The 23,581-nt window shown below is 42.5% G+C and overlaps 3 protein-coding genes across 5 annotated transcripts; 2 read left to right on the top strand and 1 right to left on the bottom strand.

Annotated features, from left to right (window-relative positions):
* The first annotated feature begins 570 nt into the window (after window positions 1–570).
* HSBP1L1 (heat shock factor binding protein 1 like 1) lies at window positions 571–2,958 on the top strand. Its single transcript, XM_062498568.1, is given in 5 exon segments — window positions 571–1,481; window positions 1,587–1,653; window positions 2,545–2,639; window positions 2,870–2,888; window positions 2,891–2,958. Coding segments are annotated over 5 exon segments (495 nt in total). The 5' UTR covers window positions 571–1,235.
* A 3,681-nt stretch (window positions 2,959–6,639) lies between these two features.
* On the bottom strand, window positions 6,640–15,174 carry TXNL4A (thioredoxin like 4A). 3 transcript variants are annotated; one of them, XM_062498533.1, is made up of 4 exons: window positions 15,122–15,174; window positions 14,829–15,002; window positions 7,896–7,999; window positions 6,640–7,216 (listed from the first exon to the last, which is right to left on the bottom strand). In XM_062498533.1, exons 2-4 carry the CDS (start codon window positions 14,979–14,981, stop codon window positions 7,045–7,047), a joined length of 429 nt encoding a protein of 142 aa, XP_062354517.1. In that variant the 5' UTR covers window positions 14,982–15,002; window positions 15,122–15,174; the 3' UTR covers window positions 6,640–7,044. The 3 variants fall into 3 exon arrangements, with proteins under 3 accessions (XP_062354517.1, XP_062354537.1, XP_062354527.1); XM_062498553.1 differs by lacking the exon at window positions 15,122–15,174 and adding an exon at window positions 13,474–13,551 and having other exon boundaries at window positions 14,829–14,928; XM_062498543.1 differs by lacking the exon at window positions 15,122–15,174 and having other exon boundaries at window positions 14,853–15,011.
* A 1,710-nt stretch (window positions 15,175–16,884) lies between these two features.
* LOC134047409 (glyoxylate/hydroxypyruvate reductase B-like) lies at window positions 16,885–23,330 on the top strand. Its single transcript, XM_062498522.1, has 6 exons — window positions 16,885–17,079; window positions 19,220–19,604; window positions 20,843–21,014; window positions 21,786–21,964; window positions 22,689–22,785; window positions 23,174–23,330. Exons 1-6 carry the CDS (start codon window positions 16,885–16,887, stop codon window positions 23,328–23,330), a joined length of 1,185 nt encoding a protein of 394 aa, XP_062354506.1.
* The last annotated feature ends 251 nt before the right edge of the window (window positions 23,331–23,581 follow it).

Raw genomic sequence — 23,581 nt, 5'->3', positions numbered from 1 at the left:
CCATTGCTAAAATGTGGCACTACAAAGATGTAGTGGGATTCCTGCAAATTGGGTGGCTGTATAATGCTTGCTCCTCTCCGTTTCCAGCTGATTCTTTATCCTTGCAAGCTCTTCACTACAAATAGGACTGTATGACTTTGTTCAAGATAACTGGGCACAAGCAGACAGAGCCACTTTGCCTCTGGGGGAAAATACTGCTGTGAGAAAGAAGCTTTTGTAGCTCTTCTGGAAGGAGAGAAAACCAGGAAGACTGTGGCTGTTACCAGAAGTAAAAATGCAAAAATACTACAGATCTACTACCTAGCCGTAAAGGAAAGAAGATTTATTATTAACAAATAAACAGGTAAGAAGCACAGGTTGTTCTGTAATACTTAAGCAACATAAGAAAATGGCTGTGTGGTTGAAGCTAGTGCCTTCGTACAAAAGCAAACCCAATCTACATGCATAATATTGTTCAAATTATTTTATATAGAAGCTTTCTAGAGCAGTAACACTGCTAGAACACTCAAGCTTTGCAAAATGTGCTTGATTTTTCTTTCTACAACGAGGACAACCTGCAAGGGGGAGAAGGTAAGACTGTGCAGAGAAGCCACAATTATGGGAAGCAAGTAGCAATGCGGAGGTTGCCTTTGATGCTAGAATTTCACCTAAGAGATTAACACACCTTCTCAAATGAGGTGGGGAAGGTCAAGAAGGAAAACAATTAAGTTTATTAAGAAAGACTCTAAGTGGTAGGCTTACAGCAACTGAAGTCATTCCTAATTCAGAAATTTCTTGTGGATGAAGACACATATTTGGCATATCTAGCATATGTAATTACTCAAAGTTACTGACTAAGGTAATTTATTGCCCAACAGTGATATGCTCCTAACCATAAAGACACAGTAAAATGAAAACCTCTTCGTTTACATCAGGCAGCAGTCCCAGCACCTAGAAGAAAGACACTTCTGTAATAGCTGCACCGGGAGCTTTTTATGCTGTGCAACCCCAAAGCCAGGAATGACCCAGATGCTGGTGCTGCAAGACTCTTGCTGATGCCTTTGGTGTTGTCTAGTTCGACACTGCAGTGCAAGGAACTTCAATCACCACCGTATTTTTTTACCATTCCATCTCAATAGCTACACGGGGAAAAAGGATGCGAACCTTTAAAAAAAACAAACAAACAAACAAAAAAAAAAAAGTAAGACCTCTTAAGATCAAACCTCGGCATGCTTATTTAGTTACTGCAGCACGGAATGAAGCTTTCTTCGGCAAATAAAGGACAGCTCGTTAAGGATTCCCTGTCTCCCTGCGGAGCGCTGCGGGCGGGGCCGTGCACTCGGGAGGCGGGCGAAGGGTCGGGGCTGGAGCTGGAGCAGGAGCTGGAGCTGGAGCAGGAGCAGGAGCAGGAGCAGGAGCAGGAGCAGGAGCAGGAGCAGGAGCAGGAGCAGGAGGCGATGGCGGCCGCCGTCCCGCCGGGAGCCGCGGAGCTGCCGCAGCTGGTGAGCGGAGCCGGGCTGGGTACTCCGCCTGCGGGGCTCCTGTACGGCCGGGGCCCTGCCTTCTGCTTTCCCTGTGTTTATTTCACCTTCCCCCTATCCCCGCAGGCGGAAAATCTGCTCGGCCGGCTGCAGGAGAATTTTCAGGCTCTGACGGAAAAGTTAACCCTGAGAAATATCCTCTTTGGAGCGTGGGGTACCCGCGGCTGGATTTCGGATCCCGTGGTTCGGGCCCCCCTGCGCGCTGATGGGTGCGGGAGGGGTCGTGGCTTCTAACAGCGGGATGGGCTTCTTTCTTAAACATAAAATTAGCGTGTAATCTGTGACGTAGCTAAACACCTATGACGTAAAGGCACCTGACTACCCCCGCTTGTTTATATATCCCGTTTTCTAAGAAGGAAGTCCTTAAAAAAAAAAAAAAAAAAAAATCACTACAAGTAGCAAGGTAGTCTCTGTGCAGCAATTCAGGTTTTCAAGTAAAATAAGCATCGAATTATGAGTAAAGGTTCTGAAGGTGCATTTTAAAAACCATCCATGTCCAAAAATGCAACTCAAACGAAACACGGTTTAAAAGCAGCTGTTGTCTTGAGCATGATAATATTGAGCCCTGAAAAGGAGAAAATCAGACCTGAAGGGGGTCTGAGTTTTCTTATTACATGTACTTAGAGAAACTGCCTCTGCTTTCTAAGCATTTATTATTTACTTTTTTTTTTTTTTTCAGAAACATGACCTTTCAGGAAACAGCTGCTTCATGAATAATATTTGGGTAGCACTCATATTCTGATTGTGTAGGTTAACTGTACAGTATCACCTAAAATAGTTCATCAGAAAGAAAACAATCTCTTTCACAGTTCACCCATGAGTATTTGCAAAGGCCTTTTTTGAATGCTTATCTGTTGTAAGATTGGGTACTGTTCTAACAATACCACTTTCTGCTTGCTTCATCTTGCATTAAATGTGAACAAGTACACATCTGGAAGAAGGCTGCTTGTTCTTCTTACAGAAGAAAATAACTTGTAAATTTGTAGAACTCTTATTTATAAATAAGTTATCTTTAACTTTTTACTGGAAGAAATGGGCGAGCGCATCAGTGACCTTGAGAAGCGTGTTGCTGATCTGATGACAGAGGCTGGGGTAGAAAACAGCAATGAAGAGTTGGGAGTAAAGACATGTACTTAAGTTTTTCTGTGTTTTACACATTTCCACTTAGTTTTGAGTGATGGGCAAGTAATGGTGTTTACATATTTAGTATACCTGCATTTTCTTGGATTTCAAAGTGTACTTTTTAGAAACATATTTAATATACCTTGGATTTTTTTTTTTTTGCCAAGACCCAAAAAATGCAACCACTTTTACAAAAGAAAAACTGCACCTTGCTGCCTCTGTTCCAGCTGAGTGCCATATGCAAGGGGCTAGTGCTAACTCACCCCAAGTGTGTAAACTGAGGCTGTCCATTCATAGTGAAATGTGTGTGGCTTGAAGTACTCCTGCCCACCATTCCCATCCCTCAGGTATGCTAACCTAGTTGGGGATTCTCACAGGTATGAATTTATGTACCCCTGCTTTTAAACCTGCTAAAGCTTCACAGTGTGGCTTGGAGCACACCCCAAACACAGCAGAAAATTACAGTCAATCATTTTATAATATAAAATCATGCTGCATTTCAGGATTGCGTTATGGATTTTATACCCTTCTGTTGCAAATGCCAGCCCCCTCCCTGATGGATGCCTGACTGTGTGTTCTTAGTATTTATGAGGCAGCACTGCTTCCATGTTCTGTGGATAGAAGTGATGTTATCTTCCTGTCGTTGCACTTTCCTGATTCAAACTGAGACACACACATCAAATATTCTTGTCATTAGAACTTCTTACCCAGTGAAAGAAAGGAATGTCTGTAAATATTCTGAAGTAATTTAGGTATCTGTTAATTCTGATGCCTTTTACACAAGGTATGCAGTAATTTCCAGAAGTGCAGAAAGACAATCCACAAAGATGTATTTAACTGTACAGAGATCTTCCTATCTCTGTGCTGAATCACATTCATGAATAAGTCACTAACCTATTTTTCACTGTATCTTTGCAGCACTGAAATGAGGATGTGTTCGAGGAAGATTAAAGGCAGAACAGCGTAGCACGGACTCGGAGATTTTACAGTCGGGTGTCACACTGATAAAAAATGTTAAGGGAAAACAAATGTGTTTGCATCATGTAATAAAAGAACCTTGAAAAAAAAAATTAAACTATTGCCCCAGGAGAAAGACAGAAAGCTAGGTTTGTTCACCTAAGTGGGGCACTGTATTTCCTGGAGCTGAAAAAGAAGTGTTTAGTTTCGGAGAGGTCAAAGCCACTGTTTTGGATAGAAAGCTATATCCTATATAGTGAACTTACCCTATCACAAATGTTTTCAATGTATGAAAATGTATTTATTTTAATATTAAAATGTGTTGCCTTTTTAGCTTGTATGTTCTTAGAATAAACCATTCTGTACTAAAAACAAAAATGGCAGCATTTTTAAGCTACAACTGCACAGTTGTTGCTCTTCACACAAGCCCACCCAAAGCTGTGCAGACCAGTGCAGGTAACATCACCCAGGTATTTATATTGTGACTATTTCAGTTCTTTAATGTTAGCTGTTTTGATGAAAAGTTTCTTCTATTTAAAGACCTGGAAATAGATGAGGAATTCTAGTTACCAAGCATGTCCAGAAGAAACTGGTAGTCAGAAAACAGGATATCTGCACTGACTTGAAGGTGATTGTACACAAAAACATTGGTAGTCTTTGCAGGGAAGATTTAGTTTGAAATATAATAGGAACCTTTTACCATGATGCAGAAACTGAAGCATGGCCAGGTTAACAGAATACCTCAGCTAATGAGGGAGAAATGCTTCTATTACGGCCTTCATTACTACCAAGAAATCATTCCAATTGATGCTTTAATCGGTGTTGACTTGCAAGTACTGTTCAGACTAGGGGGAGAGGTTTGTATGCTGGAGGACAGGGTGGAGAAATCGGCCAACGGGACCTTGATGAAGTTCAAAATGCCAAACTGGGCAGGTGTGAGGGGCTGGCTGGCACTGCTTTGCAGGAAAGGAGACCGGTGGAAAGGCTGACTGAGTGAGCAGGGTGCCCAGACTGCAGCAACTCACTGGTCAGTATTAGCACAGGTAGGGCCAGCAAGTGTTTCCCTCTATTCACCTTGCTGGCAGACCACACCCACAATGTTCTGTCAGTTGGGGGGCTCCTCAGTTCAAGAGATGCAGTGGTCAAGAGATGCAGTGGTGTGAGGGAGATAAAACAGGGCCACCAAGATATGGTGGAGTACAGCAGGTATAAGGCTTGAGAGAAATCTGTTAGCCCAGCCCTAAGAAACGACTGTGGCTTCTGGCTGCCATCCACTACCCTGTGGCAGAGCACAGGGAACAGATACTTCTTGAAGGTGTTTTACACCAGGGTTACTTGACACAAGCTGGAACACAGAAAATTCTAGCTAGAGTCAAGGGATACTGTTTTCAACTATGAAGGTGCTCAAAGAGCAGAACAGCCTTTCCAGATAACCTGAGGGATCTCATCCTTAGAGAACAGGAATCATCAAGGTTGGAAGACACCTTGAAGATCATCTAGTACAACCAAGATATTCAAAACTGGACATAACCCTGGGCAACCTGACCATATGGAACCTATTATAACTGGGAGGCTGATAAATGATTCCAAAATCCATAATCACTCTAAACAAGATTAACTTCAGCAGAAATTGAGACCCTTTTGTTTTACTTCCTTCACACTTTCTAAATCCTCTACAACACACTTAGAGTAAGAAATAGTAAAAAAAGTAAATTCTCTGTCTTGTAACAAACTGGATTTCTTCTTTCTGGAGAAAGGAGCTAGCCTGGTTTGGTTTTAATTAATCCTGTAAATATGCATGTGTTGGGGGTTGTTTCTCTCCTTTTCCCTCTGTGGAATTTTCCCCATTGTCATGCTAAGATACCTGTTGACTGGGCCTTGGTGACAAGGGGGAGGGGACGGGAGGGGAGAGGGAAACCCCGCGAGATTCAAACAGCCAGAAGAGGAAGCGGAAGGCTGGGCCTCGGCCCATTTCCCCCGCGGAGTTCGGACGAGAAGGACGATCGCCGTCTGTGTCCCATCCCTGCATCGGGAAACCACCATCGGACCCTGCCCTGCTGTCTTCTCACTGTGAACTACCACCATCCAGCACTCTGCTGAGCCCCGGGACCCACACCGTGAGCGGAGAGCTCTCTCTCCATCTCTCTCTCCCCCTGGGACAGCTCTGCCATCACCCCCAGCCCTCCTGCGGCTCTGCGGGACCCGCCCGCCCCCAGCACCGGGAACTGCAGCTCAGGGAAAAGGTGCCTGCAGCCAAAAAACACTGGGACTGAGTTACTGTTCTGTTTGTGGGTAATTTCATAGCTGTTGTTGTTCTTGTTTGTCTTGTTAAATATACTAGTAAAGAACTGTTATTCCTACCCCCATATCTTTGCCTGAGAGCTCTCTTAATTCCAAAATTATAATAATCGGAAGAATGACATTTTTTTTCAGTCCAAAGGGAAGCTTCTGCTTTCCTTAGCAAACACCTGTCTTTCAAACCAGGACAGCATGTATCAGTTTAAAAAAAAAAAAACAAACCCACACAACATCAACTCCATTACCATAAAAGTTGTCAGAAATGCAAATGGAAATTTCAAAAGTGATGCCACAGTGGAATCCAATCCAAGTCTCCCAAGTACATGTGCATATTGGTATACCATTAGACAAACTCGAGGCAATGCGACAGCGGGGCTTGTGGTTTCCTCAGCTGCTGTCTGCAGCCAGCTCCAGAACTGCAATTATGCTTTGACACTGCAGAATTCACCAAGTGCTTGAAAGTTTGAGTGCACAACACCACGGAAAAAGAGTCTGGCACCACAAGTCTATTAGGCTCATGGGGGCGTGGTGGTGAGCAAAGTCATGGGAGATGTTTTCTCTGAGTTCTGCTAAATATTAATAAATGCTCCTTGGTGGTTTATTCCCACTTTCAGTGGATACAGAAGACTAATACGATATGCAAGGAAATCCTGAAAAAAGTAAGAAGTCTTCATCTTCAACATTACAGATTTGCATCCAGTTACACTTGTTTTCATTCTCAAATTTAATTAGCTGAGAAAAATTAAGGTGGGTAAATAGAACTCACTTTATTCTTTTTAAAAAGCTATAGTATAGTTTTCCCAGATATTTGTGTAATAAAAGCAAACAAAACCAGGTGAAATGTTTTTCTGCAAACGGGCTTTTCACATACAAAAATATGTAATACCAAAATGACAACAAAGGAGAAAGTCTTTAAAAAAACAAAAGCCCAAAATTCAGCTATAGTATTACTGCAGTCAAGACAGTTCCAGGCTTTGAGTCTTCTACTTCTCAAACAGAATTCAAGCCTTTCAAAAAATTCAAATTATGCTCAAAATCCAAGGACTTGCTGGGTTTTTTTTCTTTTAATATACATATATGTACACACATACACAGAAATAAATTTAAGTGGACATAGGATTATTTAAAAAGGCAGCCCAAAGAAACATCAATATCTGTATTTAGTGGAATAATCTTTTGGCGATACCACCAAACCTCGACCTTTGCGGGCTCCTCTATAAACAGTTTCTATAATGTCAATCATCTCCTGCTTATCTTCCATTGCCCAGTTGATCTTGTTGTTATTACCTGTACCTAAATCAATCATGATGTGTTTGTTCCTTTAAGGAGGAAGAACAAAAAAAACAAGTTAAAGTGATATTATAATTCAGAAAGGAATTATACCCCCCCCCCCAATCAAAATGCTTTGTTGGATCAAAGGAAGCCCTTGTAACATAAAAAGGCTTGCAAAACAAGCTTTAAAGGAAGAAAATCCACTCCTCTCACTCAAGCTGACATTTTACTGCCAATTTCTAAAGCAAGGATAAGGACTCCCAACATGCCCCAAAATGGCTACTCAGTTCAGTTATCCTTCAGCCTATTCCTTATTGTTTGCACTTCTTTCACACTACTGTCTATCTCCAGAGAGACTTCCATACTTGTCAGCAGAACATTTTATCTCATCAATGTAGAAACCCTAACTCCAAAAAAAACTTTACTACTTTCAATTTATCCTGAAAGCAAGTTTGCAAGCTTGACTGCTGTATTACTACAGTATTCTCTACAGGAAGTTTGACATTTAAAACTAAGAACAATGGATAATAAACCGAGTTTTCACAATCACTAATTTGCACTCAAATGCTGTTACCAGGTTATTCCTATAAAATCAGTTCACTCTTCTGTAGAGCAATGTAAACATAGGCATCAGTGTGCTATTATACATTTGGAAATGATCTGCTGACACATTGTATTTGACAAACAGAAAGCTTAAACGAGTTACATTCCAGAACCATCACATACCTGAAGAAAAACATGACGGTACAGGGATCGTACAACTCATACATCTTGTTGAAGTCTGGTACTTCAGTGATGTCCACAAGATAAATAACAGCAAAGTTTTTAACCTAAACAGAAGAAAACAGGCAATAAAAAAGCAATATACATTACTAATTAAAAGACATAAGCTTTCATTACTGTAACATTTATTTTCCAGATTATTAAGTCATAAAACCAGAATAAACAGCCTTGCTTTTATTGTTAACCACAATGACCAACTAACATGGAAAATATTTTTCAATACAGCCAAGAAGCTCATTTCACATCCAGTGTCAACTGGAAAGATACTATGCTAAAGCAACATCCAGAGAAACAAATGCCCTTTATATAGAACTGAGAACTCACGGTGACATGCACAGCTCTAAACAAGTAGAATAACTGCTTTGTGCAAGCCAAGCTGACACATTTTGCCTCTGTCATCAGCTGCTTATAAACTTCACAAAATTAATGATCTACAATGCCCTGGTGCCTGCCTCCAAGCATTTTTCCCCCTCTAGAACATCCAATTTGTCTAGTAAGACTCATTAAATGAAAAGGAAGCTTATGATTTAATTTAAAAACTGGTAGCTTTTTTGAGAGGTGCAAAGCTAAAACTTGAAAGTGTAATTGCTAAAGAAATAAGACCCTGATTAGAAGCTATTGTCTGGACAATTCTGGTAAAACTGGCTTTCATTTTGTAGAGCTACTCAGAAATCCCTCCCCTCTAGTGTCTCACTTAATGCCTTCATTCCTGCAAGAATACTGTGCCACATTTTTGTTTCCTAGATGTAGCATACTTGTCATTAAGTGGAATTAGGGGAAGTTCTGGTTTCTAAACTTAGCTCATAAGTGCACAGTAGAAGATAACACAGTCACACACATTGCATTCTAAGTCAGAAGTCACCCAAATTGCACAAACATTTAAGTGTAACATATGTTATCAAATGCTCATGCACTACACCAGGAGTGCATGATTGTGACTCCCCATCCTCAAGTTACCTGCTAACACAATTTTGGTCCCTCCCATTTCACTGCCCAGAACTACCAGCCTGAGGTTAACAAACATGGTCTAAAATCTCCAACAAACTCACTGTTCATGACAGTGATTCCCACTTGTTAATTTTCCTACCAAAAGTCCGGAAATGCTATTAGGAGTATAACAGCAGCCTGATGGAACAATATTTTATTTTAGTTCACAGAGCAGGATTAGTTTGTATGAGAAAAATACAATATACTGTGTAGCCTGTATGTAGACATTCTATCAGGTACTTTACTGATGAAGTATGGAAATGTTTATTTTCAAAAAAAACCCTCTGAAGTGCAGAGTAAATAATTTTTTATGGACTTCTGCTTCAAGACAGTTTCAAAATTATAATAAATAATCACACTTCAAGAATGTAAGTATTACCAGCAAAGAATGTAAAATCTCTTCTAGAGTGAAACAGCATTTAAAGTTTTTACTGTGCTTTTAAGGAGCCAGTTAGTCCTAGATTCAGTCAATATTCTAATGCAAACATCCCATTTGAGCCACGTTCTAAATCAGGCAAGGGGTAAAGCCTTGTAAACTAAAACAGTCATAATATGAAAGCCTCTGAAGGGATTCTTCACAGACATTTCAATTTTACATTATTTTACATTAAAGACTTCTAAGAACCTTAATGGGATGTTCAGAGGCAACACAATTTAGCCAAGAAGTGACTAAAGCTACTCCCTGGTGAGCCCTAGCAGGCAAAAGACAGTTGTGGGGGTTTTGGTCCTCTTTTTAGAAAATAAAACACCTGAAGAGCCATTTTCATTCTATCCTACCATTACCTGTTCCACCCTGCTGGCAGTTTTAGCATCAGCAGCACACCTTCACCATGTGGGGAAATTCCTACAACATGTTCAGCAATTTAGATAGAGCACACCATTAAGTAGTTTGCACAACTACTTAATTTGGAGCTTGGAAAATTATTTTACAGCATACCTAGGATTAATGAAACATTCTTAGGACCTGTTTTGTTTGGTGGAAGATTAGTCCAAGGAGATTTACATGTTCCACTAGAATACCACTCCAAAAGCACTCCTGAACAAAAAATTTACTTCCAAGAACTATGTACTCCAGATAGCACTGGAACAAAAAACCTCTTAAAGTAAGTTTGACATTATAAGCATTTTAATTTAGTTGAACTGTTGCAGAACCAGAAATGTTTGTCACTAGCAGTGATCATCAACAGCCTAGGATTTCATACAAGAGAAATATACAAGAGACTATACAAGTCTTAATTTGTTACACAAATCTTACTAAAAAGGACTGGACCACTCAAATCACCTTTGCACAGCACATGTGCAATTGATCACCAGAATCCAAGCATCTAAAACATTAATTAAATCTTCCTTCTCTCTGACCTACTTTTACAGACATGAAACTGATGACAATCTTGCCTGCTGAAAAGCTTATACTAAGTCTAAAGCAGACCTTAAAGCTGGACTCAAATTTGAATTCAAAACTTTAAGTGGCTCTATTCTTTACCCCTCACTTTCTTAATTTCAAATTTGGCAAGATCACCACTCAAAAACGAGTTAGCTTGCAAGCACATTGAATGAGGGTCTGCTTTACTGAGTTTGGACACTGGTTGCCAAGGATAGCAGCAGGAGATTTGGATTCAGGCTTGAAGAGGGATTAGATAAACACATGGAGAGGGTTATGCAGAAGAACTGCAGTTCTTCTACATTAATGTTTAGGGGCTGGGCAATTTAATGTGCCAGGCCGAGCAAGGTTGTCACCAGGAGGCATTTTATTTCAACATGAGACAAGCCTTGCAGAGACTCAAATGTCTATTTTTGCACAGTACTGACCAGTTTTAGAGCCTGAATAAGCAGTTCCTGTCTCAGACACAATACTGGAGCCAAGACAGCAGCAGAACAGAGCAGCATCTGAGCTGGCTCAAATTCACAAAGCTTTAGCTTAGGCTTTGACTGAAGCAAAAGCAACAGAAGTATTTATGGATTCAGACTGCTATGGATGTGCAGGGTTGGCGGAGACAAACCAAAGGTTGACTTCTCCCTGTTGGGATGTGAATCCATTGCTCAGACAGAGCTGTCAGTTGAAAACACACATTTCGATACCAAACCAGCTTTGCTACCCTGTCAAGGCAGTGGTTGCTACACAAGTTCTCTTGTTCTGACTTGTGGGTTGTATCTGAGGAAACAGTATGGACACCTCAGAACAAGAATAAAATACAACTCTAAACAAGCAAATCCCAAGAATAAAAGACAACTCTAAACAAGCAAATCCCACTAAATACAAGCAGTTGCAGTAGTTACAAGGGAGACTACACTGAGTTTGTTAATATCAACCAAAATTCTACTGTAGAGACAACATGAAAAAAACTTGTAGTATTTTAGAAGTTGAACACATAATAATACAAGTTTATTCTGAAACTGCTTAACCTCATAACATACACTAAATACAGTAAATTTGCTGCAATAAGTCAACTGCTTTCTGAAGAAAAACAAAATCAAAACTCTAGTGGTGAGAGACCTCCTTCTGGGCAGTACCTCACTTGTGCAACAACTGAAGATAAAAGCATCTTCAGAGGCAGATATTAACTATTTCTGACATTCCTGACTTCCCTTATCTGTCTTTCAATTCAAAACTTCCTCTGCCTTACCAGGCTATTGGAGCTGCTGCTCCTGGGGACAGGGTAGAGTTAGAGTAAGAAACTTAAGTCAAACAGCAGCATGGATTCAAAATTTTTATGACTTGCTTTCACAGGCTGGGCTTCAATTTTGCTGGTTTACCCCTTCTCCCCAATGACAGTAGCTTCATAAATCAGCCCAATCTACATTGCTGAACACACATGCAGAAAATCCAGAAGTACATTACTGCCTGGCCACAGTTACAGGCTGTTCTAATACTTCACAGAACTGTATCTGCACGAGGACTGTTATGAAATCCTTAAACTGAATGGCTCAAGACTATAAAGCAGAGTCATCTATAGGACATTTAACACCAGTTAAAAGATACTGTGTCCAGCCTTTGTGAAGGTCACAAAGTGATCTTTGCTAGTGAACAGGAACCACAGATGTAGGAAAAATCACACTCTATGGGACTCATTTGTCCTCTGAAGTTCTCCTCCCTGACTTCCTTCATTAACAATATCTTTCTAAAAAATAAATTCATTCCTACAATATGAGAGTGACATGGAAATATGATTAATGACTAGGATGAATGACAAAAATCGTCAAGTTTCTTGAAATTTCTGTCAGAACTAAGCAATACTCTTTTTTAGTTATTAAAATTTCAGCTGCATTTGAAAAGCAAACCTTACAGCCCAAACATCTAAGAAAATCTGAAACAAGACCCAAGATTCCATCTTCTCATTTTCCTAACCATTATTTTTCTGTTTAGAACAACAGAACACTACTTTATGGACAAGAAACTCACAGGAAAAAAATACAGGAACTGAGACTAGCTTCTGCAACAAATTACTTGAATTGAAGGCAGCCAGCAGACTTGCATTACCAAACTGAACAGAACAGAGCAAGTACAAACTCAAAAGTCTGTACTGGCAGTACTTATTTGATTTTTTTTCCTTGCTAATTATGCTATATGTATAGGTGATAAATTTCTAGGGGAAAAGAGAAAGACATTGTACTGCCAAGACCAGCGCTTACAGCTAATAATTTTGAAAACTACAGACATCAGTAAATGGATTAACTTTGCTCAGCTTTTAATTACAAACACCAGTAGCTAAAATACCTATATGCTTTTTTTTTTATAGCTACCTCTTTCCCTGCCCCACCTTCTTTTCCTCTCTCACTTTTCATGTAACCTTAGCAGAATTGCAGAGGCACAATTTTTGAGGAAAAGCCACAGCTATTCATAGTTCTGCTTATGGTTAAATAAATGCACAACATTTGAAAAACCCCCCTAAACTCACAGTGATCAAATACAACAGTTACCTGACTTACACTACTCAGTCATAGATAAATCATTTCTTAAACAAGGTGTATTAATTTAGCAAATCAATCCCTGTTATTTCAGGGGAGAGGTTTTTATGATTATGAGTTTCCTTTAAAGAAAATAAAAAAGTGTATTTTTGGAAAATATGTTTAAAACAAGATTTGTGAAACTCAATTCTTGTTTCAACCAATGTTTGGCTGAAAGCCTGACAAAGCAAAAAAAAAAAAAAAAATCTAACATCTTAAAATTATGATTTGTTTTGACATTCAGTGAAACCTTGCTTCTTTTTCATGTAACACTAGTGAAAAATCCAGTCAACTGCCAGTGGAGTACATTTCAGTGAAAATAATCTACTTTGGACTTTCATATAGCATTCTGGTTTCCTTTTCCACTAAAGGATTCAAACTGGAAAAAAAACCCTGCTCTCCTATCACAAAGTACAGGTAAATATTACTGCTACCCAAAAACACGCCGCAGTCTAAAAGAATATTGCACCAGGGTAACAAATGTAAAATACGGCCACATTGTCTTCAAACGAGGCCTGCAATTATAGCACATTAACATTCTGTATTAATCTCTAGAATAGACACCTGTACAATTGGAACTTTTACTCACTCTTTAAAACAGCAGAGATCCAAACATGGCTTGTAAGCAAGAGGATGAGGTAGGATCTCCCCCTTTAATTTGCCATTTCTGCAGAGGGAGATTTTTAAATAAGAAGTTACTTTGTTCTTTCTTCCCCCAGTCACCCCTAGCTGCCAGCAGGTCTGCCAGACTGCCAAGCATCCTGCCACAAGTCCATACTAACAGCATCTGAGCATAACACTCCCACCAGGCTGAATACAAAACAACTGAATTAAAACATGTCACAACCCTTTACTGCATTCTAATATGTCTTAACCCCTGGCTGTGGGTATAGGAATTTAATTATGGGGATTTTCAAGACACAAATTATTTAAAAAAAACTTTAGAATACAAAGTAAACCACAAACACAGCTCCATGTCAAGCTATGCAGCATGCACAGAATTTTGTATGAAGGCAGTGAAGTTGTGGATGCCCCATTCCCGGCAGTGTTCAAGGCCAGGAGGGATGGGGCCTTGAACAACCTGGTCTAGTGCAAGACACAGCAGAACAGTTGGAATGAGGCAGTCTTTAAGGTCCTTTCCAACCCAAACCATTCTATGATTTCTACGATAGCTGGCACCTTTTCCTATCCATTTCTGATTCAGATTGTTTTGCTTCTTTCTTCATGTGGTTCAGTTAAAGAGTTGTCAATATTCTACATCTATCACTTCGCAAAATCTTTAGCAAATATATGAAAAGGTAAATTATAGCTGTGTATTCTAGCAGACTAATTTTTCCAATCTATGTATCTTTCTTAAGCAAGTGACCGGCTGTCGGTAATCATTCAGTTTCCATCTGAAAACAGCTGTGGAGTTTTGGCTCTTAAAATTTAATTCAGTCCATGCAACTGTATGGAATGCTACTGGTCTGCACAGACAACATCACTGACAGATAAATCAGAATTATATCAATGACAATTAATCAACACCATCTTGCACATTCTCACCATTTTAAAGAGCTAAAATGAAAGTAACTTTTCAAGTTATTCAGAGGGAAGCCTGAAGGTACCACACACCTCCATTGTAAAGTGAGAGTGCAGCGTTACCTGGAGCCGCCGCAGCCGTACCAGTGAGCATTATTTCTGCCTGAATGCCGACGCTCATTCAATCACGGGTTATTAACAGGCAGCAACCTCGATTTCCGAACATTTGCGAAGCTCTTTTCACCCCCCAGAATACTGCAAACATCAGGGCGGTCTTTAGGAGACGCTCGCGGAAGTGAAACCACACAGCTTTCCCGCCACCTCCTAAAGCCGGGATGCAGAACCCCAGTTTTAAGCCGTCCCAAGCTCCAAGCAATCCACGGGGAACAGCGAGCTCAGAAGGAGCAGGAAGGTCCCGTTTACCTTCTCGGCGATGCTGTACAGGACCTCATCCATCTTCATGCACGTGGGGTCCCAGTCGTGCCCGAAGCGGATAACCACGACCCGGTCCTCCTCCGACAGGATGGCCTGGTCCACCTGCCACCCATTGTGCAAGTGCGGCAGCATGTACGACATCCTGGCGGCCGGCTGGCGAGCCTGCGGGACGACAGGGATGATGCCCCCGGAGCCGACAGGCCGCCCTGCCTGCCCTCCCCCTTTCCCTCACCGAGACCTCCCCGGCCCGCCCATCCCGCCGCGGCCCGTGCCCAGCGCACCCCGCGGGCGGCCTCCCCTCAGACACGGAGCGGCGGCAGCGCCGGCACGAGCAGGAACCGGAAGGGCGGGCAGGGCAGCGCGCGTGCGCACGCGCGTGGGGAGGGGCGCGCTTCCGGCACGGCGCGGGGGCGGGACAGCCCCGGATCCCGGCGGGAGGAGAGCCGGGAGCCGGACGGGGAGCGCCGCGGGGAGGATGAAATAGAGGTGATCAGAGCGCAGATCTCCGACTGTCTGCTGCTGACCGCTCTGATGTCAGTGCGTTCCCCGTGCCTCCATGGGATTTGATTGAGGAGATGTGCTCAGAGAAGCTGTGGATGCCCCGTTCCTGGAAGAGTTCAAGGACAGGTTGGAAGGGGCTCTCAGCAACCTGGTCTAGCGAAAGGTGTCCCTGCCCATGTCTGGGTCGAGATGATGTTCAAGGTCCCTTCCAGCCCAGCCATTCTGTGATTCTGTGCTGTTGCATCTCCTGGTTGTGGAAGGTTTTTTCCGTGTATTCACCCACAGCAATGACAATTTTCATGCCCCAGCACCAGTCATGCCATGGCAGCTGCACTGCCCAGCCACTGCCCGACTCGCGCTGGGGTTCCATGAGCTCTCCCATCGCTCTGCCCACGGGAGCGCTCTGGACAAGCGTTCCAGTGGAAGCGGTCAGCAGCGAAACCAGCACGTTCCAGCACTGGGTTCCAGAATCGAGCTGGCCCCTCATGGCATAGGCCCGCCCAGTCCAATCTGTTTCCTTAATTCCACAGTAGACACCCATTTAAAAGGTGTCTCTCTGCAGCAGGCAGGGAGAAAAGCATCGTTTCCACCATAAAAATCCCACACAAGCTGCAGCCTGCGCTGTGGGGAACACTGTGAATTGGTGGCGAAGCACAATTGCCGAGCTCTCCGAAAACTATCCGAGTCCTCGTTTTGCTTTATGGCCTTTTTAGGACATCCGGCGGCGGGAGAGGGAGAGGAGAGGCTGCCCGGTCAGAGTGCGGACGAGAGCAGAGGCAGCGGTGATCCCCGCGCCGCAGCTTCCCTGGAAGCCGCCAGCCCCGGGGCCGGCGGTGCCCGGGCAGGGCAGGGTTAAGCGAGCGGGGCTGGGCAGGAGCGGATGTGTCCCGGCTCCCGTGAGCTCCCGGCTCTTCCAGCTGCCGCGGGATCCAGCTGGGAAAGGACGGCGTCAGAAAGAAACCTGCCCTGCTTAGTGCTTTGGTTGTTGTTCAGGTAATTAGCCTTCTTCTTTAGAGCTCTAAAGTTAGTAGAAGGAACTGATCCTGGATAACGCAGGCTGTTAACTTCAGTTGAAAACTCAGATAGGAAAAATTACGTAGGTTTATTTTGCTATGGTTTGGTTCAGTCCAAGGTGATACAGCAGTGCAAGCCAACAAATCTGTGAATAAGGAGTGAGTCAAGCTCCACAGGTGAAAAAAGGCCAGCTTCAATTAGCACTGAACTGAATACTTACACATAATCCTTCCTACTTTCCTCGTTGTCTCAATCTAAGTCATATTTTCAAAGTTTTCTCTGCAATGCCAGGACCAGAACTTAGTACACTTACCTTACATCAATGATTTACATATGATTATGACTGTTAACCTACATGGAAGCATATATTCTTACGTAAATACAAAAGGAGAAGAGACAACTTTTTTAAAAAAATTAAAAAGGAACTTAGTGATACTGTGGATGATACTAGTCCAAAACCAAAACTGTCATATCCTTGACAGGTGTTACATTTAGCACACTGGACAAGACATCTGATAACTGAATAATTATGTTCAGGAGCAAAGCATTGCATCTGTTGAAAGCTATTCCTTTCATGTCTGGCCAGTCATGTTTGGCTTACAAATGTATCCATCCAGTTATTGCTTCTCATGGATATCACTGTCACAGAAGTCTGATTTACAAAGAGAGGTACAGGACGTGCCCATGCAGTGCTGGAAGACGAACAATAACTGCTGGGACCAAGGTTGGTATCTGGAGAGCCCCCTTCCTTCTGTGAGGTTCCTTTAAATGTTTTTTTGGTTTCCTGTTGTCAGTGTGATTTTTTTAAGATTGTACCTGGGATGAGCAGAACAGGAGTTGTTGGACCAGCACTGCAGGCAATGAATGGATCACGTATGCATCAAACACGGCTGGAATGGTGGTGGGCTCAGCATGCCCACAATCATTAAAAGGTCCATCAACACGCCACAAGCAGGTTTCTAGTGCACCAGCTGGTTTGTTCATAGCTATAGGTTTCGTCATGGGTCACCTTTCTGCTTGTGAAGTGTAGAAAGTGCTTCCAAAGTGAAAGTAAGTCTGGCTCTGCCCATCATGGGTGGTATATTGTTATGGGGTAGGGGTGGTGAGGAAAGCAAATGGAGTAATACAGTGCTGCTTTACTGGCACCTGCCAATCACTTGTTTGTGTCCGGTTCCCAGTTTTCCCTGCTGAACAGCATAAGGTTTACCTGCATCCATTCAGGATTACTAGGTTCTGATCATCAATGAAGCTGGACAACTCCACCACAATATGGCATCAACTCCTCTTTTATTCTATGCATCATTCATTCTGGAACACAAATCTAGTTCCATCTAGTAATGTTGTATGATATTCTTAAGAAATGCAGACCACACCTGGGGAAATTTGCAGTTTTGATAACCACATGGGGCTGACAACTTCAGCTGGCAAAAAAAAAAAAAAAGATGAGATGCATATAAAAACATGGTCTTCCTTTGCAAACTTTGCAATTTGGTTTCACTGCTCATCTCATTGCTTTGTTTGCTGCTGTTGAGAACCAGATAGTATTATCAGAGACATTGTGGTAAACTGCAGACCTGTCCTAGCATGGAGGCCACTTCAAGCCCATGTATAGCAGCAGAATGAAACTGAAGCAAAAATGCACATCAAGGCCAGGAGAAGCCAGCAGTATTGGTGTCGAGATTGTAACCGTAGACGTGGTTGGGTTAAGTCTGAGTTTGCTCAGGACAAGGGTAAATATGGCTGGCAAAAGCTTCCAACCTACACTGACACCATTTTGTCACAGGTTTGAGTTCTGATTACTCACAGAAGACTTTTTCTGAGATTAGGGAAGCAGCAGGACAGAGTTGGCCAGCACTGTGTACCCAGAATAAATCAGCATACTGCTGTGGAAAGTTGTTCTGATTCAGGTATCACAACATCAGGTTTCCTGGACGCAAGTCTAGGGCATGGAATGGGATGAAGACTGAAAGTCAGTGGAGCACGGCAAAAGGAACTGTAGGAAATTAGGCACAGCTCTCGTTGAGATATGCAGGAGATCTTCAAATACCATTTTTGCCAATAGGAACTTTAATTAGGTGTTTGATTGCATGTAGAGCCCCTATCTTATTGCAGAGTGCATTTGCAGGAGTGTTGCAGAGAGGACTGGACTCAAGACTCTCAGGGCAGAGGAAAGTTCTAGCATGAAAGACTGTGTTATCACTGGTGTCACCTCTAGTGCTCTTCCTCACTGGTTCAGCATATAGGCATGAGTGTGCTAAATTTTTCATGAGGAAAGTTCAGGTACAGATCTGAATGTTAAAAACACTGAAGGCAAGCAGTCTAACAGCTATCTGAGGGTGGCCCTTCATCGTGCAAATCTGTTAGACCTCAACCATCCCTGACAGATGTGTGTCAGACCCATCTGAGCCTCAGTGCCACCCTACATTGCCTGTGTCTTCAGCAACCATAAGCAACAGGCAAGAAACTTTGAGTAAATTTCTAGCAGCCTCTGTTTCATGGCACTGCTTATAGAAAGGCATTGGTGAGTAAGCTACCAGAAAAGCTGCTAGTTTTGTATGAAACCAGTATTGATTTAGGACTAAAATCAAACTCTTTGAGAAGAGCAGCTTGTAGGACTGGATTTGGATGTAAGAGTGTGGATATTCCTTGGTGTTATAGTCTAAATCGTTGCTTGGTAAAAGTACTTGGAAGTTGTCTGACACACAACACTAGTACCAAGTGCCTGTGGATTTAAAAGCACTATTGAGTTCCATCAGTTTCCTGATCTACACATGTGAATTTAAATAACTTTTAAAGGAACATCACTGCTCTTTTCAGGGTGTTCTCCCAAACAAAGAAGTATTTCTTCTATTCCCCTATTGCAGGTCATGGCAGAAGGAGAGTTGCCAGCTGTTTTGATCCTGGACATAGGAGGAACTCATGGCGTGCTAGAAGACCTTGCAGCACTTTTGAAGAAACACTTTCACCTTATCACCATGAAGGAATTTCTTGGAAACAAAGAAGAAATGAGCAAAAAAATCCAATCTGTTTTTGTGTTCGAATGCAGGCCAACTATTGACCATGAGCTTCTAGAAAGCCTGCCTAATTTAAAAGTCATTGGAAACTCTGGGGTTGGAGTGGATCACTTAGACTTGAAAATGATCTCAAGCTTTGGTGTAAAAGTGACCAACACCCCACACGCTGTGGCTGACCCAACAGCAGACATAGGAATGGCCTTGATGCTGGCCTCTGCCAGAAGACTTGTAGAAGGTAATGTTTTAAATTTTCTTGGTCCTAGCTATATCTTTGGCATACCTCTCTTTTTCTGTGATAGAGATGATGTTTCTTTATCAGTGTTTGGGATGCTTCTACAGGGAAAATTTTTCAGAGCCTTAATGTTCAGAGGCATCTACTTCTATGTCTCGGCTCTTTTTAGGGCAACAGTGGCAAGAGTAAGGCTTCTGTCTAAACTATGCACTTGAAAGTCTTGTGATATCCTGTTTGGAATAATGTCTGGGGCTTAATTCTTCTTGGCTGTTCACTGGGTGGGTTGTTTATAGCTGTGAAAACTGAATACAGAGTGCATCCAAACTGAATGTCACCACTTTCCATCTCCCCTTGAAAGAAGCATTAGTAGCTACAAGAAGATACAAAACATTAGTGGCCACACATCCAATTCCAGAGCAGTAATTAGTATAAATTTTTCTTTTTCCTGCCTCTGTGATAAGTTTGTCTAAACCAATGGGCTGTATTTCCTGAAGAGCATCAGCATTATTTTTGAAATAATGATAATCCTCTTGACAAAGCTGCTATGAGTTCTACCACCAGCATTAGTTTGTTTCCCTAAAAGCAGGTTCTTTACCCACTTCCTTGCTATGAAATGCCTTTCTGGGGAAGGAAGGTGTCAGTAGAGACTTTCACAAGAAGCTGCTTCTGTTTTCATGGTCTTTTTTGTCACTGCTGCTCCACCCGTGAGCATGAAAAACCATCTCTCTCCCCGTGATGTTTTCTCACCATTGCATCTTTTTGAGCCTCGAATAATTTTTATAAAAGCTCACAGAGGTCCCTGGCTGAGCTGGAATTTGAAACCTTCACCCCTACTCAAGCAGTGAGGCTGCTTTGGGTTGTGATCCAGGAGAGACATGGAGAGGTTTACCCCAGGTAAAAAAAAAAAAAAAAAAAAAATTGAAATCAGTGCTTGCAGGGTGGTTTCAAATAAGCTATTTTTGAACTTCCAAAAAACCACTCCAGCTGTGGAAGAGTTAATTCCCCAAGGAGTTATTCCTTCCAGCACAGTACCCAGCCAGGATCCCACTGTGTTACTGGCTTCAGGCCTGGGTGCAGGAATTGGCACCATCCAGGCCCTTATATAAGCTGGTCAAAATCAACAAAGGTGTTTTGTAAGGGGTGCTCCAGAGCCCCACTGCTGTGATGGTGATAGTCCTTTCCTCCAGGACTGTGTTTATGGCTGATTTGTACCCATTCAACATGTGTTTGTTTACATGCAGGCTGCCAGATTGCAGTGTCTCCAGACACAAAGTACTTTGCTGTTGACTGGCTGGGAGTGGAAGTAACTGGAGCAACGCTTGGGATCATTGGGATGGGCAGTATTGGATACAAAGTGGCTCAGAGAGCCAGAGCCTTCAACATGAGGATCCTCTACCATAACAGAAACCGGAGGTAAAGACATCTGGTTCTGCATTTAATTGTCCAGGGGTCAGTGACAAAAGCCACAGCTCTGCTCTGTCCCCAGCCTTCCTATGTGCTTGTGGCAGTTGTAAGCAGTGTAACAAACACCATTGTGCCACCACTTCCTCACTTTGGCTCCCTCCTGCTCCCCTCAGGAAGCAGTTCCCCCTGCCCAGGTTCACCACTACCAGTTTGAAACAAGGGCCGTGTAAGCATTTGGGAGATGTTGCCCAAGCAAACTAGGTCCTGTACCTTTGTGGTGTCCCCTGTCCTGTCAGACTCTGCTTCAGGCTTCTGGCAGCATCCTGTTCCTCCCAGCCAGTCTCCTCAGCCTAGTCATATCACTCATCACACTGGCACCATTGACAAAGGTCTTAATTTCTCATGGATTTGTAGCTCCCTTTCTTTCACACTTCATTTCTTTTCAACCACAAGTCCTAACTGGCATGTCAGGCAAGGAAAGGCTCCACAGGAATTGGCATAGACATAGGAGAGAAGAGTGGGGGTCTTACTTCATCCCCAGCCCGTGTGATTTGCTTTCACACATACATCACTCCTCCAGTGTCCCACCATTCCTGTAGCCTCTTGCTCCCTCTAGCCCACATCCTTTCTTGCATCCATTCCACCATCTGTGCCTATCAATGACTTATCCTTTACACTAGTTCAGTTTTTGTGCTTTCTGGAACTCCTAGGGCTGATTGATTGTTAAATTCAGTTAGAAATAGTTGTGTCAATTTGGGGATGTGTTCATTTTTCCTTCAGAAGAAAGGAGGAGGAAGACACTGTTGGTGCCCACTACTGTGCAAAGATGAAAGATTTGCTGCAGCAATCGGACTTTGTTATGTTGGTAGTGAACCTGACTCCTGAGACTCACAAACTGATTGGGAAAAAGGAGCTGGGGCTGATGAAACCCACAGCTACTCTTATAAACATCAGCCGAGGTAGGGGAATCTGAGATCACCGTCTGTGGCTCCACACTCAAGGTTGTGTTTTGTCTATGTTGACATTCCCCTCTCCAACCTCAGTCTGTGATATCCCTCTGTTGTTTGAGTCATGAAGTAGCTGGCAGTCTACAAATGGGTGACTTATGTGGATGGTATGCTATGTCTTCAACGGTCCTATGGAAATTAGGGGTGTTCAGCAGGTGCTTGGTTCTCTTTAGCCTTAGAGAGACAGTGGGTTTTAGTGGAAATAACTGAAAGGTTTATAATCAGTGAGGGAGAATGGGGTACAAGGGGAAACATTAACATTTGGAACAGCAGTATAGAAAGGAAGCCTCACATGGGATGACAGATATGTTGGCACTCAACAAGCATATGAGAGAGATTACCATTTCAGTAAACAAAGCGGAGATAAATGAGTGGAAAGTCTGCAGAGATCAAATGATCAAATAATACAGGAAGTGTCAAAATGAGGACTGAAACTGGTCTCATCCCAGGAAAAACCTTATGCAGTGGACCATAATCATCCTGTAATTAAAGATTAATAAATGAAATCTTTGGTTTGTTTGTTTAATTATTATTAAAAAGGCATTCCATTTTCTTACAAGATGAAGAGCCTCTAGTTTTTCTCACTTGACCCTGGAGACCTTCCTTCCCCCCTCCCCCAACAGGTAAAAATGTGTTCATTAACTCATCAGGATATCAAGATTTCATTTCAATGCAGGTGCAGTTATTGATCAAGATGCATTGGTAGAAGCTCTCCAGAATAAGGTTATTAGGGCTGCAGCTCTGGACGTGACATACCCCGAGCCTCTGCCAAGGTAAGGAAACTTGTTTTCCATTCTGTTAATCCGAAATGTTTTAAACCGTGTTCAAAGTGTGCTTGTAATTTTGATCTCCGCGGGGAGACTCATTGTGTAAGGGCAAAACCTCAGCCTGTCTTGCACAATCATAAATAAACAAGTTATTCCCCTTTCCCACTTCTGTGGGTTCTTTGCCAGCCTGACTCATGGGTCAGGCAATGAGCAAGATGGATGGAGAAGAAGAAAAAATGTGTAAGCAAGCGTACCACAGCTTTGTGCTCGTTCTGTGCTTTGGTCTGAACGTGCCATTTCTGTTTCCTGAGGTTCAGTTCTTCACAACTTGCATGGGATAGCAGCAGAGTAAGTTTCCTGTTGTAATACATTCTGTTCTTTCTGTTTCCTCCAGGGATCATCCTTTATTAAACCTGAATAATGTCATCATAACCCCGCACATCGGAACTGCGACAGTCCAAGCCATCCATATGATGGCAGAAGAAGCAATAGCAAACATTCTGGCTGTTCTCAATGACCAACCCATTCCAAGTGAAGTGTTTCCCAAATGATGAGTGCCAGATGATGCCAGCGAATCTCCTGTCTACAGGAGGGCACTACTTCTTACCACTTTAAAGCTGAAAAAAGCAACCTGTTCCTGCACTGCTTATCATGATGCTGCAAAACTGTCAGACGATCTGTTCTGTTACTCACAATTCAAAAAAATTAAGTGGAGCTAATAAAAGAGATTTGTTTGAAGATTTTAGCTGATCAGTTATTCATTTTGATCTCTTCAGTCTATTTCTGTGAATACCAATATTGT

The sequence above is a fragment of the Cinclus cinclus genome, chromosome 1, assembly GCF_963662255.1.
Source record: "Cinclus cinclus chromosome 1, bCinCin1.1, whole genome shotgun sequence".
Classification (NCBI taxonomy): domain Eukaryota; kingdom Metazoa; phylum Chordata; class Aves; order Passeriformes; family Cinclidae; genus Cinclus; species Cinclus cinclus.
This window is presented reverse-complemented; position numbering and strand designations above follow the sequence as displayed.

Bases quoted from the DNA above. Each gene is read 5' to 3' on its own strand.
- LOC134047409 (XM_062498522.1), top strand. From the start codon at position 16,885: ATGTTCAGGAGCAAAGCATTGCATCTGTTGAAAGCTATTCCTTTCATG. The intron at 21,015-21,785 runs GTAAAGACATCT...TTTTTCCTTCAG, and splicing joins TACCATAACAGAAACCGGAG to AAGAAAGGAGGAGGAAGACA. The intron at 21,965-22,688 runs GTAGGGGAATCT...ATTTCAATGCAG, and splicing joins TCTTATAAACATCAGCCGAG to GTGCAGTTATTGATCAAGAT.
- TXNL4A (XM_062498533.1), bottom strand. From the start codon at position 14,981: ATGTCGTACATGCTGCCGCACTTGCACAATGGGTGGCAGGTGGACCAG. The intron at 8,000-14,828 runs GTAAACGGGACC...TCTTCTGTTTAG, and splicing joins TGTACAGCATCGCCGAGAAG to GTTAAAAACTTTGCTGTTAT. The intron at 7,217-7,895 runs GTATGTGATGGT...TCCTCCTTAAAG, and splicing joins ACCGTCATGTTTTTCTTCAG to GAACAAACACATCATGATTG.